Source organism: Molossus molossus, unplaced genomic scaffold (assembly GCF_014108415.1).
Source record: "Molossus molossus isolate mMolMol1 unplaced genomic scaffold, mMolMol1.p scaffold_m16_p_6, whole genome shotgun sequence".
NCBI classification, from domain to species: domain Eukaryota; kingdom Metazoa; phylum Chordata; class Mammalia; order Chiroptera; family Molossidae; genus Molossus; species Molossus molossus.
The window spans coordinates 78,932,415-78,952,029 of record NW_023425399.1 but is presented as its reverse complement, the minus strand read 5'-3'; the positions used below and the strand labels follow the sequence as shown (position 1 = coordinate 78,952,029).

The following is a 19,615-nucleotide window of genomic DNA, read 5'->3' as shown; positions in this document are numbered from 1 at the left end:
GAGTGTGTGAGGGTGAAGAATAAATGGCTACAAGTATGGTTTTATGCCCTTGCTTTTATCAATGCTAAGGCACCAGCTGTTTTATACCACTGTAATTTTTAAGCTATTGATGCAAATGATATGCTGGAAAGGGCAAATAACATGATCATGATCATGATGAAAATTGTTTTGACCCCGCAAACCCCTCAAAAAGAGTCTCAGTCTCAAAACTATTTTTCTATAGACCAGTTTGAGATCTGATGGTCTGTAATTACAGTCCTAAACCTATGCTGAATATGAAGAGATACTAATTTAAAAATACAGATTCCTGCCTAGGTCCAGTCTCCAGAGATTTTATTCTAGATGAGCACCACAATGAAGAATTTTAACAAGTTCCCTGGGTAATTTGAAGTTGCTGATCTCTACTATACTAGCAAATATTTATAAACTGTTTCAAACGTATCTACCATCCCTTTCCTATATTATATATTCTTAATTAAAATATTAATCTTGTTAAAAAAACTTTTTACTATAAATCATACTATAGCATTATCACGATCTCTTAGCCTTGATCCTTCTTGAGGATGCTCATGACATATAAAAAAGATATGTCCTGTTTCCTGCCCTCCTAACTTCAACCTTTACTACATGGTGAAGCTACCTCTAATGTCTCTCCTTCCCAGCTTATTTTATATGAAAGTACAAACATAATTTTTCCTAAATAAAATTTTACTATAACAAAATCTGGCTTAAAAACTTTGAAAGACATTACAGCCTCATCTCTAGATCTTCATTCCTGTAACTTCCCTGTGAGGAACGTACAAGAACCCATTTTCTAACAAGATCTAGCATAAGGCAACTTCCTCAAGAACATTTCTTCAATTTTGATCTTAGATTTAGTGTTAATCTAGGCACAGTTCACACAAATGCGTCTTCCCTGTCTCCTGTGTCTTTCCAAGATGAGAGGGCTTTTGTTGACAAAGACTGTTTTCTCTTTAAGTCCCTGCTTTGGAATGATTTAACCACATATACTATGCCATATATTATGTGACCAATATATGTTATTGATACACTTGTACAAATAAGGACAGACTCTTAATAATACAACAAAACAATGAATTACATATGAAGCAACAGAACACATGTTTAATTTACACTAGAGAATCTGATTCCTACAATATGAAAAAAATGGCCATTAAAGTTGTTGGAGTAATACTATCTATGCAAATAACATGTAATATCATATATTATTTTCTCAGAGTGGCTTTTAAATAAGTTTTTAAAAATCACATTAAACTCCTGTTAAAAGACCTTCACTGCTTATGCGGGGTTTTCTCTAAAGTTGAGATGGCACCTGAGGGCCAGAACTTCCTCTCTGAAGAATGTAGGGTTGCTATTAATCATATGGCATCTTATCAGTGATGCGTATTTATCTATGGCCTGTTATTACAACAAAGGCATGGGAGCACCTCTTTTTGCTGCATTCTCTGAAGACCAAGCTAAAGTGAAGAAGAAACATGCAAAGCAATTCCTAAGATATCTAAGAAAACATGAGAGTAAAATCTGCCTTCCGATGTTGAAGAGGTCTGATATAGATAAATGGGGATCTGGTATACAAGCTCTAGAGTCTGCTCTGCAGTTGGAGAACAAGTTAACCAACCTCCTGCTAGACCTGAAGACTATGGCTTCTGCCAACAAAGAAACTGATCTAACACTTCATGGGAAAGTACCTGGATAAACATAATAGGAACACAGGCTACCTGGAACACTAGCTTACATATCATAAGGGATTAGAAAAGCAGGCCCAGGAAGAAGACCCATTTAAAAAGCCTGCTCAAGTGTTAGGTAAAGAGACATAACATCCAAGGGCAACAAAGCAAGTCTTCCCATTGTAGTAGGTCCCAAAATCAGCTACTTAAGAATCTTAACCTTCTCCATTTGACAGAAGACTGTTTTCCTTCTTTGGTGTATGTACAAATAAATGTTTTTGCATTATTAATTTAAAAAAGAACTTCACTAACAGAAAAAGATATATATGTTATTAATCCATAAATATATTATTTGTCTCTAAAATATAAGGACTCCAAAATAGCTTAACCATAAAGCATTATCACTTGTTTTCAAAAAATCAACAGTAATTCCTAATTATCATCAAATAGCCAGTCAGTTTAAACAGGCCCAACTATACAAATATTCAGAGGTACTATAATATTTGTTACTTCTAATTCTGAAATCGTAGTAAGAATAAAACATGAATCTCTGGCACCCTCTGGTGTTTAAGAACTATACAGCTTCCCTTACTCATACCAGGTATACTGAGAAGCAGAATAGAAAATATGATTTTCCAAATGGAAAAAATCATGAACCAAAAAAAAATTTTTTTTTCAGTTAAACAGGTAGTTTTAAAAAAGTAGGCAGATATCACTGTTATTACACCTCATACAGTTAAGTCAAGACAAGCTTTAATGTCACACACTGATACCTCCTATTATTTAACAAGAGTCAAAATTTCAATGATAATTAAAGTGATATTTATATTAAACATCCAAGAAAGAAAACTTAAATAAAAGGCACCATTCTAAAAAGATGTGTAAACTACCTATGATGAAATTACTGGAGAGCATTATACAAAATGGGAAAATGTAGCTTAGTGCAAAAATAAAAGATACCAACTTTTAAACTGAAATAAAAAGGACCAAGCCATGTGAAGACTGGGGGACAGAGAGTCCAGGGAATATCACATCTGAAAAAATACAGTGGTGATAAAACTGGTATGTTTAAGAACAGAAAGAATGATCTGGCTGGTGTGGCTCAGTGGATTGAGCATTGTCCCATGGACTGAGAAAATTAGAAGTACAGTTTCTACTGAATGCATATAGCTTTCAAACCACCATAAAGTTGAAAAATCTTAAGTTGAACTGTGGTAAATCCAGACATCCAGGACCTTCTGTAGTTAAACATGTACTTATCTAATGACCCAGCCATTATACTCCTAGATATTTACTACAGAAAAATGAGAAATTGTGTTCACAAAAAAACATTTACGTAAATGTTCATAGTAGTTTTATATACATATAAAATTGTGAAAAACTGAAAACCCAATGTTCATCAACAGGAAAAGGGATAAACAAATTTACACTCATACAATGAATACTTCTCCCAATACAAAGAATAATCTTCTAATATTCATAATGACATAGGATATGAATCTCAAAAACATATTGAGTGAAAAAATTCAGACGCAAAAGAGCATATAATGTAACTTTGCATTTATGAAGCTCAAGAATAGACAAAAATGATCTATGGTGATAGATTTAAAAAAAAAAGTGGCTGTAGGAGGCAGGGGTTCGGGATAATTGATTTGAAAGGGCCATAAAAGTGATGAATATGTTCAGCATCTTGATCTAGATTATGTCTACATTCATTGAGATGTACTGTACACTTAAAATATGTGCACTTTTTTGTTTATAAATTATATTCAAAGTACTGCTAGCTTTTTAAAATGCATAAATATATTTATTTATTATAAGTATTATTCTGTCATCTCTTTTCTTTTTTTAAAATATTACTTCCTTAAACCAAACCAAGTTTTAACTATTTATTTTCTTTACCTCAAGAATGTTGTTCCATTCTCTTTTATTTTATTTTTCTGAATAGAAGATCCTTGAAGTGGCAGAACTTTATTTCCTGGCAGGGTAATTTGTTTTAGAATGGAAGCTACAAAAACAAAGAAGAAAGAAAAAAGTACAATAAAAAAAAAAAGGCAATCACACAACATTAAGAAAAATTCAGGACAATAGCTTTTAATACACATAGAATAATCAAAGAAAATTTCAAACTGTCCTAAAACAATGTTTAAATTCAAACTTGAGAATGAACTGAATGACATGCACATGAAATCATTTACTAAAATCAAAACCTCCAGTCTTCAAATTGTCTGCAGAATTACCAGCACTATAAAAATATTATGCAGAAAGGGGGATAGAAACATGTTAATAATATATCATTTATATTGGTATATTTTCAAAATACATAAAACTGCCCTGGCCAGCTTGACTCAGCGGTTAGGGTGTTGTCCCACAAACCAAAGAGTCTCATGGTTGATTCCAGTCAAGGGTACATACCTAAGTTGCGGTTTGTCCCCAGCCCTCGTTGGGGTCATCTGGGAGGCAACCAGTTGATGTGTCTCTCTCACATCGATGTTTCTCTCTCTCTCTCTCTTTCTCTCTCTCCCCCTCCCTTCCACTCTATTTGAAGATAAATAGAAAAATATCTTTAGGTGAGGATTAAAAAAATAAAGTAAAAATACATAAAACCTCTAAATTTTACATGTAAGACTAATTCACAAACCTAGAGAAAGCAGCAGATTTTTAAAAGAAATAAGGCTACAGGAAATTTGATAAGTTAACAAAGCACTTCTACTGGGTTGTTTTATCTGATTACAAATACTGTGAAAAGTTGCTTCTTTTATTCTAAAACAACATATACCACTAAAAAGTGGCTATGTATGTATAAGGAATATAGTTATCTTTCAACTTTCTATCAATGGTCCCAACATAAAAGACCAAATCTCTCATCTCTTAATATAACAATAAAAAAAAGTATAAAACCCCATCGTGTTTCAAACCCAGTGTGATGTGTCAGAGTCTACCTGGAGGTGACTGATGGGTAGTTACTGCAGTGTTCACAGGCATCTTCTGTCCAGATTTCTGAATGGTCAATGCTGAAGAATGGGAAAGTGTACCCACTTGTTTTGCAATGCCTCCTGAAGGCTGCTGGACTACCTGAAACAATGAGAACTATAATTATAGCCTTTTAACCAAACCTGCTTTGTTGTGACAATAGAACAAATTGTGCTCACCTAAACTGTAAATACACCTTGACCTTAGCATAACAAGAATGCCTACTTAAAATTTAAATTTGTATGTAACAAAAGTATCTTGTTCAAAACTGAAAAACATGACTATCTCACACATTTTTGTTATTTTTTAGAGTGGAATTCAAATTTACAAAACATACTGCCCAATTTAAACCTCCATATGCATCCTATTTTCATTTTTTAACTTTTATCACGGACTATTTCAAATATATACAAAAGTGGAAGAAACAAGAAAACAAAACAACCTATGCCATTATTACCCAGATTCAACAATGATTAATTCTTTACCAATCTTGTTTTCCCTAGATCCCCACCCACTTTCCTACCATCTCCATTATTTTAAAGTACATCCAGATATATCTCCAAAGGATAAGGACTTTTAATGGATCCCCACCCCCCCACCCCCCAATATCTGGAAAATGACAAGCTAAAGAGGCATTCTCCAAAATAAACAGTTCAAGAAGTTCAGAGAGTGAGTATGCAAAAATATAACAGCCTTGAAGTCCACCCCTCAGGTAGGCAGGGAGAAGGGCTCCAAGGGACCAAGAAGGACCTGTGGGAGTGTGAGTTAGGGGGGCCAGCCCCACTGGACCAGATCTTATTATAATACCCTGGCAAAGGACAAGCTTGGGAAAGGTAAGCCTCATTGGCAACCTCCATCTGGTGCTGTGCGAGTCCTGGTCTATAAATCAAACAGGGTCAAGTCCATGCCAGTGGTGAGAGACAAAGGTGCTAGTTAAAAACCAAACCAAGCACACACACACACACACATATGTACACATATAAAGTAAATAAATGATATGGGATATTTATATCTATATATATATATATTACAAGTTTTGAGCTAGGATTCATAATCTTGGATCCCCATCATTGCTCATCTTAATGACTGTAACACCTGGGCAGCATATGTGAAGCATACTTCTGCACATTTGGTGTACAAAGTAAAATATGAGTGAATATATGTAAGAGAATTCATTAGTGTTCTTTCAAAGAAAGTACCATTTGGAACTACAGCACAAAAGTGGGCAAAAGTAGGTTTACAGCTGTAAATACACAAAACATTTTATTCTTGTATTATTTATTATTGTATTATTTATTACTATCATTATTGTTAACCTACTTTTGCCCAACCGCATATTAGGCATCTTATGGGGATAAAATTATCTTAGAGATATGGAAATTGGCCCAAAGAAGATATATTTGCTACTACTTAGCAAGCAAAAGAGAGCTCTTATATTTTTCAAAATTTAAGTCCTTTATTTTTACTCCAAAACACTGCTAGAAAGGGAGAATAAATACCTGAGCTTCTTCTCTTGACATATCAAATCCTGATGGTTTATATGGATGTTAACAAATTAATTTCTAGTCATTTACAGAAAATACAGGTCTAAAGCTACACAATATTCTTTAGGTGATGGGTTTTTTTTGTTTTGTTTTTACATTATGATTTTTATATAACTATGATCCGGGATATCTGACAATAAATTTTTCTTAAATTCCATATGGAAAGGAACAAAGAAGCACAAGTATGGATTAAACAAGCAGATGAGAGCAGGCTTCACACTTTGCTTTCTCTGTATGTCATCCCTCACCCACTCCCTGTTTATAAATACACAGCAATCAAATACTTATCTTTGAATAACTCAAGCAGTATATGCACACAAAGTTACTAGAATCAAGGGTAATATTTCCTCTCATTTCTATTCAATATGTGATTACTGGCATGCACTCACTAAGGCTGAATTCTAGAAAATATAGGGCCCCAACTAAACAAAAACTGTAACATAGGAGTCAAAAAATACATGTTAGTTGCCAACTATTTCTCAGGAACAGCAATGCACAGGTCTTGTGCCACTATTCCTTATCTTCTGAGACAACAGCATACTCCACTAAATGTACCCACATCCAGCCCCAGAATATCTCTGAAGACAAAGCTCAAGTAAAACCCTACAGTGGGAGTCGATATTAATTTGCCATGCCCAATCTAGATTAAAACCCAACCTCAGAATATGCTGTTTCTTTACTTTCAAGAGTCTTCTAAATACTTTTTAAATTTTGCTAAAATAATAAAAAAAATTTTAGGTGGGTTAATCCTCACCTGAGGATATTTTTTTCAATGATTTTTAGATAGAGTGAAAGAGAGGGAGAGAGAGAGAGAAACACTGATGTGTGAGAGACACATAGATTGGTTGCCTCCCACCCAACCCCGACTGGGGCTGGGGATCAAACCTGTGACCCAGATACATGCCCTTGACCGGGAATCGAACCCACGACTCTTCGGTCCAAGGGCCGACACTCTAACCACAGAACCAAACTGGCCAGGGCTAAAATGGATTCTTAATTATATTATCAGATTTTATAGAAATCAATAAATGCTGCTTCATATCAAGAACCTATAAATTTCTGTTTAAAAATTTTTAATGTAATTAAGTTCTAGAAGAAGCAAAATTAATCTGTGGGAGAAACGATCATAAGAGTCGTTGCTTCTGGGGGAATGTGGGTGGGAACTGACTGGGAAGGGACACAGGGAACTTCAAGGGGATAGTAACATTCTATACCTTGATAGGGGCTTTGAGTTACACAGAACTATGCACTAACTCAAAACTTATGCTAGTGTATGTAAATTTTAGCTACAGAGAATAAAAAAGAGTAAATAATATTAAACTGTAGTTAATAATGTGCATATTTAATTATTTAGGAAGAAGTCTTTGCAATGCATCAAAAATTAAGATGACTGGATAAATACATAATAAATCAAGTGTACTAACTGTACATAGTAAAATCTAGGTGGTTAGTATATGGGTGTAAACTATAAGCTTCAACTTTGTTATGTATAAAATTTTTTATAATAAAATTTTTTATTGAATAATGCAAAAATAAGATGATATACATATAATGTATGTAATTATTTCTAAATAGTTTATTTTCCATAAATTCTAATGTACCCTTATCAAATATATATATATATAAATAAAATAGTCCTCAAGTAAATTTAAATGAACTAGCATTAACCAACCTATATATTAAGACTTTTATTATATAAACTTCAATTCAATGATGGCCCATGAAGAATTTTCTAAGCAACTGCTAATTACATATGGTAAGTAAGGGGTAGGCCTTACTTGGATTTAACCTCTTTCTTCACCAAACCTTTCATTTGTCCTATTAAAGTCATTATAATCAACAACTGAATTCTGCCTCTCCTCTCACTCTTAACAGAATCCAGAAACAAGAAGAAAAAAGACAAACAGCTTAAGTTTGGATCCTAATAGGTCAGTTCAATATGAAACAGAGAGTGAACTATTTGATCCAATAAAACAACCAATGATTCTTCTCTTTTTCCTATTCAATTAAAATTACCTCAATTTTAATGAAAATACTGGCCACCAACATACTCAGAGACTAAAATTTACATCTTGAAAATATTTCTCTTTATCTAGTGAGAACTGAAGTCAGAGATAATGAGCAGAATTAAATCTCACAGAGAACTTCACATAAAAATGTATGTTAAAAATTCTTTAACGGTTCCCTATTACTTCAAAATAATTAGGTACATGATGTAACAACAAAATTTTTTTCTAATATTCTGGGTCTATTTTAGATCAGATTTATTTCAATATAATGAAATGGGACACTGCCACTTTAGTAATACACGAATAATTATTTGCTTTTCACTTATATCCACAGAACAGTAATATTTAGAGAATGATTGTTGAACATACGTGGCCACTTATTTATCAAATGCCTATAATTCTATTAAGGAAGAAATGCAATTAATAGAGAGAGCACTTCAGGGAGTTATATATGTATTTAAAATAAGGAAAATACCTATGACAATATTAAAATTTCCTGCCCTAACTACAAGTATAAATTACTCTTAGAGATATTCAAGTGATATATAAATACAAAATTATTAACAGTAATGATATTCAACATATGAATATTCAATAATAATCTTCAATATTCTAAAATTATAATAAGCCGCCCTGGCCAGTTTGGCTCAGCAGTTAGAACGTCGGCTTGTGGTCCAGAGAGACCCGGGTTCGGTTCCCGCTAAGGGCACGTGCCTCGGTTGCAGTTTGTCCCTGGCTCTGGTTGGTCGTGCGGGTGGCAGCCACTCGATGTGTCCCTTTCGTGTCGATGTTTCTCTCTCTCTCTCTTCCTCTCCCTCCCTCCCACTCTATCAGAACAAAAAATGGAAAAATGTCCTTGGGTGAGGATAAAATAAAATAAAATAAAATAAAATAAATAAAATTATAATAAGCCTTTTATTCACAAAACAGATCAGCAATTCTGAATTAACTTTCTCATTCTCGAATTTTACTCACAAGCCATGGATTTGAGAGGCTTATTGTTTAATTTGTTGTAGTAAAATTGGTTATTAAAATGTATCAAAATTTAACTTTAAAAATGATCAAACTAAAATTTTGGTTTTCTAAATTAAATTAGCTTTTGCTAATTTAGTTTAAATGTCATGAGAATGATCATCTTTTATTTTATTATTATTATTATGTTTATAAATCCTCACCTGAGGATATGCTTTTCATTGATTCCAGAGAGAGAAGGGAGAGGGATGGAGAGAGAAATATTAATATGTTGCCTCCGGGATGCACCCCACCCAGGGATCAGACTGAAACCTGGGTATGTGCCCTGACTGGGATTTGAGCCTGAGACCCATTTGGTACACAGGATGATGCTCTAACCAACTGAGCCACACCAGCCAGGACAACAGTCTTTAATTTAAATTAAATTTAGTTTTCGCTCAATCATTAATTAAAGTTTTTTCACAAATATCCCATGAAAAACTTTTAAGCATTAAAACTCCTGAAAGTTCCACTTATTCTCTATCCATCATGGGTAGACTATAATCCAATTCTTCTACTCTCTTTCATTAACTTTAAACAAATGCTAAAGTTCAACATTAACTAAAAATGTTAAGTTCAACATTTAGTTGTGGTGTATAACATTATATAATAACAACTATGCCAGACTTAATAGATAACTAATACGATCAACCATTTATAAGAACTAGATTCTGAGGTGAAATCCCAAGAACTGCTAATTAGGTCCATATTTCAACAATTTAAGCATATGAGGACCAAGACATACAAAGAACTGCACTTTGGGTACAAAATAAAAAACTTACCCCTGAAAAAACTGAGCAATCTTCTTCATTTATTTAATGAGAGCTTCAGAAAATCTCCAGAGGATAACATACAATACTAATCAATAAGATACCATGTACAGTAATAATAAATCTAGAAATTTTTTTAAATTGGGAAGGGATGCCCTGGCCAGTTTGGCTCAGCAGTTAAAGCGATGGCCCGAGGACCAATGAGCTGTGGGCTCGATTCCGAACAAGGGCATGTACCTCTGGTTGCAGTTCATTCCAGATCCTGGTCAGGGTTGTGAGGGAGGCAACCAGTCAGTATGTCTCTTTCACATCGATGTTTCTCGCTCTCCCCTTCTCTTTCTTTTCCTCCCTCCCTCCCTTCTACTCTCTCTAAAAATCCTCTTGGATTTAAATATGTAGACTATAGTTGTTGATATATTAATATTTATGTCAGTGAAATTACTACAGTGTTTTTCCCAACATATGGCCTATTCACTAAAATTTATTAAAAATAACAGTGAATTAATAACAAAAAGATAACCTGTTAATTTCATTATAAGCAAACCTTGGTTAAAAGCCCAGCCAGTGTGGCTCATTAGACTGATCGATGTCCCATGGACCAAGAGGTGTTTGTTAGATTGCCGGTCAGGACACAAGACAGGGTTTCGGGCTTGATCCCCAGTAGAGGTAGTGCAGGAGGCAACTGATGGATGTTTCTCTCTCACATTGGTGTTTCTATCTCTCTCTTCCTTCCTCTCTCCCAAAAAAAAAAAAAAAAATCAATAAAAACATTTATTTTTAAAAAAGTATGTTAAAATTAACAGGGTGTTTTCACATATGACATAGGGAATGGAAATTTTGTCCATTAAATCAAAGTCCGCAAAATTGAGGGTTTTACTGTACAAGCTAGAATGAAGTAGAAAGGGAAATTTTAAAATACATGATCAATTATTAAAGAAAATTACACAATTTTTAAACCTAGTATTGAACATGATAGCCATACTTGTATTCTTCAGATCATTTTTGGAGATTCGATTTGTATGAATCACAGAGTTGATCCAGTGTGGCAATTCCTGTATTTTAAATCATTATTTGCCATAATTCTTCTAAACTGCATTAAATATATACTTGGTTTTTAGCACCATGAGTGCTTTCCACCTCACTTAGACCTAGGATCACACTGAACTATGGTTTACAATGGACACACTGATGATATTAAATCTTTCGAGAAACAGTAATTCAAATTTGAGTAATATTCATTTTCTAAATTAGCTGATTTGAAAGAATATCCTAGTTCAATCCTCTCTGCGACATTAACATACAGAGTAGTTTAAATTGTTTTGCGCCCCAGGTAAAAATCTGTTGAAAACAAAATTAGAATGTATACTCAGTGTCTAGCTGCTCTGTTTTTTGCTATTTGAAATTGGAAGGTTTGAATACTGACATCAAATTTGTTGACTAAAATTGAAATAAAGGCCAAACAGGAAAGCAGAATTCACAAGTAAAATTAAATTATTCCCCATTCTTTTTTTTTTTTTTTTATTTCAAAGAGAGAAGGAGGGTAGAGGGAGAGGGAGGAAGAAACATAGATCGGTTGCCTCCCATATGCACCCTGGATGGGGATTGAACCCAAAACCTAGGTATGTGCCCTGACTGGAAATCGAACCCTCAACTTTTCGGTATATGGAACAATGCTCCAACCACCTAAGCTGTAGTGGCCAGGGCCACATTATTTTAAGAATGAAAGTAGAATGGACATAGACAGCAATACTGTGAAGTGGGTGTGGGAGCGAGGAGGAGAGTGTCAATGTTCTGAAGAAAAAAAGGAGAAACATCTGTAACAAAAATAAATGAATAAAAAAATAAATTTAAAAAAAAACAAAGAATAAAAGTAGGAAGTTAAAAAAAAGTCCCTAATATTTACCATTGGATTTTGTTACATTTTTCTTGATTGAAATAGTTTCTAATGGATTACAAGTCAAACCTACAAAATATAAATGCTTCCAAGATATTATTACCAGACAGTTATCTGTTGCAAGACACTCCAGAAATCTAGAAGTTCTTGCCATAAGCACTATAACCTAATGGGCAGGACACTGGGATCCATTATTCATTGAGTATCAGCAGATGATTGAAGAATCAGCTATGACTCAGGAAAAGGATTTCAATTCTATTCAGTGCTACCAAAAAGAGGCCTTTCCTTGTGGTAATTACTCTGTTCCAGTGGTTCCCAAACCTCATTAATATTTAAAAATCACCACTTCTTGCCCTGGCTAGTTTGGCTAAGCAATTAGAGCGCTGGCCCACCAACCAAAGGATCTCGAGCTTGATTCCTGGTAAAGGGTACATACCTGGGTTGCAGGTTCGATCCCCGGCCCTGGTCAGGGCGCATGCTGGAGGTAAAATTTAATGTATCTTTCTTTCCTACCCACACTCCCTCCCTCCCTCCCACTCTATCTAAAAATCAATAAAAAAAAATATCCTCAGGTGAGGATTAACAAAAAAATAAATAAAAATCACTGCTTCTAAAAGGAATCATCTCTGAGATTAAATTCAGACACTCAGGAGAAACTCTGCAAGGCAGGTACAGTCTCCGTTTGAAAATCAAATCCAGAGTAGAAAGAGATGAAAAAATATTAGTATCCAGGAAATGACTATTACTTCCCACCTACTCAAGAATTAGATGGTTGTCCAAGTTGATTTTTCCCCTTTCATTCTACACCCAAAGCTGTCTTCTGCTTCAAAGACAATCATCCACAAAACCTAACCTCCTCTCCTGATCACACAGACAAAACTAGGAAGTTTACTTAGATTTTACTATTCTAAAAAGCGGAATAAACTTAAAAAAGAGAGAGTCAAAACACAGCCTTTACTACGAAGCCTTACAAAAGAGAACAAGGGCAACCATCAAAACTAAAAAAATAGCTAACTTTATTATTGTAAAAAGTAGGGAAAAACTTTAAAAGAAAACAAGAGTTTTGCCCTGGCCAGTTTGGCTCAGTGGTTAGAGCGTCAGCCTGCGGTCCGGAGAGACCCGGGTTCGGTTCCCACTAAGGGCACGTACTTCGGTTGCAGTTTGTCCCAGGCCCTGGTTGGTCGTGCGGGTGGCAGCCACTCGATGTGTTCCTTCACGTCGATGTTTCTCTCTCTCCCTCCCTCCCACTCTATCTGTACAAAAAATGGAAAAAATATCCTCGGGTGAGGATTAAAAAAAAAAAGAAAACAAGAGTTTTAATTAATTCACCATGTGCTATCTCACACAGGTTAACAATACTTTCATAGTCTTCTGATAAAACTTGTCTTACTGAATAAAGTAGAATATTCTAAACACTGATTGGTAAACAGCTAAGATTTCTTTCACCTAAGAACCTCCCAATCTACCAAATTTAGAAAACAACACAACTTACTTATCTACTCCCTTCACCATGTCCCTATCCCCTCAATGCATTTTTTAAAGAAATGTTACCATAATATCACCAATGTAAGAACTCTGCTAAAGCCCTGGCCGGTTTGGCTCAGCGGTTAGAGCGTCGGCCTGTGGTCCTGAGAGACCCGGGTTCGGTTCCCGCTAAGGGCATGTACCTCGGTTGCAGTTTGTCCCCGGCCCTGGTCGGTCGTGCGGGTGGCAGCCACTCGATGTGTCCCTTTCACATCGATGTTCCTCTCTCTCTCTCTGTTCCTCTCTCTCCCTCCCACTCTATCTGAACAAAAAATGGAAAAATGTCCTCGGGTGAGGATTAAAAAAAAGAACTCTGCTAAAATATTTCATCTGTATCTAATCTTGAAGAAACAATCAGACAAAACAGAATACAGGACATTCTGCAAAACAATTAGCCCAGGCACTTAAAATATTACAACATAATAAACAACCACAAAGGCTGGGGAACTGTTCCAGATTAAAGAAGCCTAAAGAGAAATGACAAGTAAATGTAACATGCAATCCTGTATTAGAAAAAACATCAGAAAAACAAATAGCTATAAAGGACACTGTTGGGACAACTGTGGAAATATATATTGTACCAATATTAACTTCCCAAGTATGTTAAAAAAAAAACAAAAAAAAAAACTTTTCCTTAAGGGATACACAGCATGTAGGGGTGTAATGTCCAATTTCTGCAAGCAACTCTCAAATGGTTCAGGAAAAATCACATGTGTGTGTTTTGTAGTATGTGAACAGAGAGAGAGAGAACAAAGCAAATATGATAAAGCATTACTAGTCTTGCCAGTTTCATGAATGTTTACAATTTTCAAAATAAGAAACTGAGAAAGAAAATGTTACTCACTAGTTGTTTGAATTTAACCGCCTGTGGAATACCAGCTGGTTGCGAAAGGATGGGCCCTGGCTGTGCGAGTTTGATTTGTATTGGAGTGCCAATGACAGGCTTGTCACATGTGGCCCCAGCAGAAGTAACGACAGGTTTCACAGATGGAAGACAAATAGCTGATGCTGAAGCTTCTCCAAAAGTTACTGATGGAAGGGCCAAAGTTACTCCTGCCCCAGAGACGACTGGTTTTTCAGGTTGAAGTGAGACTGTTGTAACTGTATTTTGTATAGATGTCACAAGCGGTTTTGGAGTCTGAAGCAAAACGGTTCCAGCTGTTGTTCCTCCTGCTACAGCAGCTGGACCCACAGAATGAAGTGTCACAACTCCAGTTTTTGCCCCCCCTGGACCAGCAAGTGAATTCAGGCTTTGTACTGACACAGTTCTAGGTGCTGTTGTTCCAGAAACAATGACGGGCTTTTCAGACTGGACTGAGGAAACTGTTGTTGTCACCACAGAAGTTGTTACTGGTTTGGTACAGGTAGCAATGACTACCTCGCCAGAAGTCTGCTGAACACACTGCTGAATAAAGCTCTGGGAGTTAGGCATGAGTTGTCGTAAGGCACTCACACTTTTCTAGAAACAGGGAAGGGGGGAAAAACACTGATCAACTAAGTAGATTAGTAAAATAGAACTACTTTGTATTTCACATCTTTATAACATACAGTAATTCAAGTGTTTCTGATACCACTTATTTATATCCTGTCAATATCCAAGATTCAATTTATTTAAAACCTAAAAAAACTTTATTTTTCAATATGAAATTATTATGTCTCAGTATTAAACTTATTTTGTATACGGAAAATCAATGTGTTAAAATAAAATAGTTCCACACTTGTTTGTATTCATCTAACCCCCATAACAGATCACTAATAACATCAGTTTCTGTACATTTGTTTATACAAAAGCAGACTAAAAAAATATTTTGTTAAATAACTTTCAAAATTTTGACAGAAATAATCTTCACATTAAAATAAAGCTAATACAAACAAGGCCAATTTTGTTAATTGAGCTAGAATATTTTCTGACTGGATTTTTAAGTTTGTGTTTATCTTTGTATCCTGCTAAAAGAGTTAAAGACAGTTCAGGCTAAAAAGTAAAAGGTTCTGCCTTTCACCCCTGGGGTGTTGTTTGTTTTTAAGTAAGAAAAAAGATGAAAAAGTAAGTGGATAGTAGGTTATCTCTTGGCAAGTTCATGGGCTGTTTTGAAAGATTTTCTTGTTTTGACAAATTGTGAGACTACTATTATTTATAAAGCAAATGAGCCCAACCGGTGTGGCTCAGTGGATTGAGCGCCATCCCATGGACTGGGAGGTCCTGATTTGATTCCTGGTTAGGGTACATGCCCAGGTTGTGGGCTCGATCCCCCAGTGTGGGATATGCAGGAGGCAGCTGACAGATGTTTCTCTCTCACACTGATGTTTCTATCTCTCTCTCCCTTCCTCTCTCTCTCTAAAAAAAAAAAAATTTTTTAAATCAAACAAGAACTATTGCTCCTCTTCCTTTCCTTTCCTTTAATTACTTTTTACTTTTTTATTAGAAGAAATGATAAAATTCTTATCTAAAGAGGTTTTCAAATATATATAAAAATAGTAATAAATAAGTCTCTCCATAATCTTTAATCCAAACTTTAAAGAAAAGTAGAAGAAAATACATTGCTTTAAAAATATATAAACAAAGTAATTTGATTAAATTTAAGTTAGAAATCTAAGATAAGGGGGGTCCTGAGAAAAACACAATTGGGAAGAAATGTTAAAGTAATAAGATGTAAAGAGACACTTAAATTATCTCTTGATGTCCTTGCCAGAGTTAAGAATAAAGGCTGAATACCTCATCCCTATGCAACATCCAAACCCCAAAAGCTCCCAAAAATGGGGGGGAGGGGGACTATCAAGAAAAAGCATACGGCTTACTAGGTCCTTAGAAAACAGAAGCAAAATCTAACTAGTTCACAGTAATTTTTGGTAACTTAAGGTAGCAAGTAGACTCATATAGGCTAAACAATAGACCTGTGAGTTTGGTCAAAAGTTTGTCAATTTACATGATTTTCTCATCCCTAAAATGGAAAATATTATCTAGCAGCCATTCTCAAAAGATTGATATGAAAATCAAGTGCAAACAATGAAATTAAAAGTAAACTATCTAGCCCGGCCAGTGTGGCTCAGTGGTTAAGCATTGACCTATGCCCTGGGAGGTCGCCAGTTCAATTCCCACTTAGGGCATGTTGCGGGGTTGTGGCCCTGATCCCCAGTAGGGAGGGCATGCAGGAGGCGGCCGGTCAATGCTCTCTCTCATTGATGTTTCTATCCCTCACTCCCTCTCCCTTCTCTAACATCAATAAAGAAAGAAAAAAGTTATCTATCTAGCAAAGCATTAGACACATAGTAGGTGCTTACGAATTTCTCTCCTTCTTCATGGTATTCCCAGTGAATATGAAATGGAAATAAACTCAGAAGAACTGTCAATGTCATGCAGAGCACCTATGGCTCACAGAACCTCTACACTGAAAGGGACCCAAGGAAGAATGCCTCTAACCACTCAATCAAGAAGGTCATCTGAAAACAGGGCACACTAGTCGTTTGATGTTAGGTATTATGCTGACCCTTCACAACCTTCCCTTTTCCAGACCATGTCTTCTCTAGTTAAAACATTCTGTTTCTTTAGTCACACTTCTTATCACACAATTAGTACTCTCCTAATCAATGTGGGGACAGTTTCCACTATTCTAACATCCTTCTGAGAATATGGTTCTCCATCTCCCTTCCCACTCTTTTTCCACGAGGCAATCAAAAAAAGTCTTGCACTTTGAAGCCTCTTTCCTGCCCCCTAGCCAATTAAGCCAAATGTTTCTAAAGGCAATACCTCATTCCATTATTTCAAAATTTATGGAATGAGTCTTTGGGTCACTATAGTCTTTAACAAATTTCAAATTGATTCCTTTTCTGCTTGTGAGTATCCAAAATATTTATTTTTAGTTGCCCAAACCAAGCTCTTATTATCAGAGTTATTGTTCTCCATCAAAAGTCTATTTAATTCAATAAATATGCCTACTAACAAACTATATTTTTGTTTCTTAATCCTCACTCAAGGATATTTTTTCCACTGATTTTTAGAGAGAGTGGAGGGGCGAGGAGAGGGAGGGGGAGAGAAACAGCTATATTAGAGAGACACATCTATTGGTTGCTTCCTGCATATGCCCTAAACAGGGCTAGGGATAGAACCTGCAATCCAGGTACATGCCCTTGACCAGGAATCAAATCCAAGACCCTTTGGTGTGCGGGCCAATGCTCTATTCACTAAGCCACACTAGCCAGGGCCAAAATAAATTTTTTAAAATAGCCTTCCCACTAAATTTGGCATTATGTGGTTTATTTCTAAAAGAATATGAGTCATTAGGACAAAGAAGAAGGCCCTATTTTTTTTTAAATGTCAAGAATTTTGCATATACAAGAATTAAATAACATAATCAAGTTATAGTCGTCACTCAGATGTTACTTCTGCTTTCCCAATGTGTTCCAAACCAAAAAATATGAACTATCAACATGATTTACAGATTACAACACTGACAGGTTTCTCCTATATTGTTAGTTATCTTCACTTTAAGTTGCTGTCATACTGAAATACTCAGGATTTAAATTATTTTAAAGTAATCTAATACAAAGAATTTTTTCAAAGTAGTAAATACTCTACCTTAAGAAAAGGAACTAGGTGAGGCTGAGGTGAGGACTTGAGTTCAATATACAGTTGTCTAGTAAATTCTTCTGCTTCTATTTTTGCATCCTGTGGATGGGAGAAAGAAAAGCACTTCTAAGTCTACAAATATTTTAAAACAGGAGCAGTATGTAATTCATGACTGTAGACATAACAAGCTTTGAAGAGTGATAAAGTCCATCAATAAATGAAGGCATTTTTTATCATGTCACTTGTGAAATGAATAAACATAAATAATTGAGATGTTTGTTCACACAGGGCTGATCCCAATAAGCAAAATAAGAATAGAGCTGGCAGCCTGAATAAAGCTACTGCATTATAGTCTGTGAAGAATAATTAAGAAGTGAAGACACAGGAGTTCTAAATTCCTTAGGGTAGAGAACAGAATAAGAATGTATTTTTTATTTATTTTTTGGTATGTGCCCCTAGTGGGAACCAAACCTGGGACTCTCTGGTCGGCAGGCTGACACTCTAACTGCTGAGCCAAACTGGCCAGGGCAAGAATGTATTTTTAGAATGCTGTTATAAGGCCATAATAACAGATATACTATTATTCCAAAGGACTTAGGAAGCCTTCCATACTGGCCTACATTCTAAGCATTTCAGGGGTCTATGAGATCAAAATTATTTTCATATTAACACTAAAAAGGGGTTTTTTTGGCCTTTTTCACTGTGCTGAGATTTGCACTGATAGAACAAAAGCAACAGTAGGTAAAATCGCTAGCAAGAAAGACAACAGCAACAAACTGAAACAGGTGTCATCAGACTCTACATCACTACGCACTTGTGGTAAAAAACAAAAAAAAGAGCCAGTTTTATTTTAAAATGACCTCAATGAAGCAGTAAAACTTAATTTTACTAAATCTCAACCCTTCAGTAGACATCTTTTTAATAATGTGTATAAGAAAATGGGAACCACACAAAGAAACAGTTCTGCTGCAGACCAAATTAAGATACTCAAGGAAAAGCAGTTTGTGATTGAGTTGCTAAGTGAACTAGTTGATTTTTTTTCTTTTCATTTTTTCATGTACTGGTATGAATGTCAAGCCAATTGTGGTTATTCAGAAGACTTGGGTATTTGATTGATAGGCATTTTCCCAAAAACAAACAAACCTAACCTGTCACTATAAAGAAAGGAACTGATAGTACTTTTTGCTAATGATAAAAATTAGAGCTCTCGCCCTGACTGGTTCGGCTCAACGGTTAGAGCATTGGCCCTTGGACCAATGAGTTGTGGGTTCAATTCCGGTCAAAGGCACGTACCTCGGTTGTGGTTTGTCCCCGGCACTGGTCAGGTCATGCAGGGGGCAACCAGATGATGTGGCTCTATCACGTCGATGTTTCTCTCTGTCTCTCTCTCCCTCCCTCCCTCCCTCCTTCCCACTGTATCTAATGATAAACAGAAAAATATCCTCGGGTGAGGGATAAAAAATAAAAAAATAGAGCTCTCAAGTCATAATTTTATTTTTTTTTTATCCTCATCCAAGGACATTTTTCCATTTTTTGTACAGACAGAGTGGGAGGGAGAGAGAGAAAGAGAGAGAGAGGGAAACATCGATGTGAAAGGGACACATCGAGTGGCTGCCACCCGCACGACCAACCAGGGCT

General features: G+C 35.6%; 1 protein-coding gene across 2 annotated transcripts in view; it reads right to left on the bottom strand.

Annotated features, from left to right (window-relative positions):
• TAF4B (TATA-box binding protein associated factor 4b) overlaps window positions 1-19,615 on the bottom strand; it is a 121,836-nt gene that overhangs the window by 67,392 nt on the left and 34,829 nt on the right. For both annotated transcript variants that reach the window (XM_036245808.1, XM_036245809.1), the window contains exons 6-9: window positions 17,987-18,076; window positions 14,258-14,872; window positions 4,631-4,763; window positions 3,591-3,696 (exon numbers count right to left, since the gene is read on the bottom strand). In XM_036245808.1, the coding sequence (XP_036101701.1) occupies window positions 3,591-3,696; window positions 4,631-4,763; window positions 14,258-14,872; window positions 17,987-18,076 (944 nt within the window). The remainder of the gene's footprint in view (window positions 1-3,590; window positions 3,697-4,630; window positions 4,764-14,257; window positions 14,873-17,986; window positions 18,077-19,615) is intronic.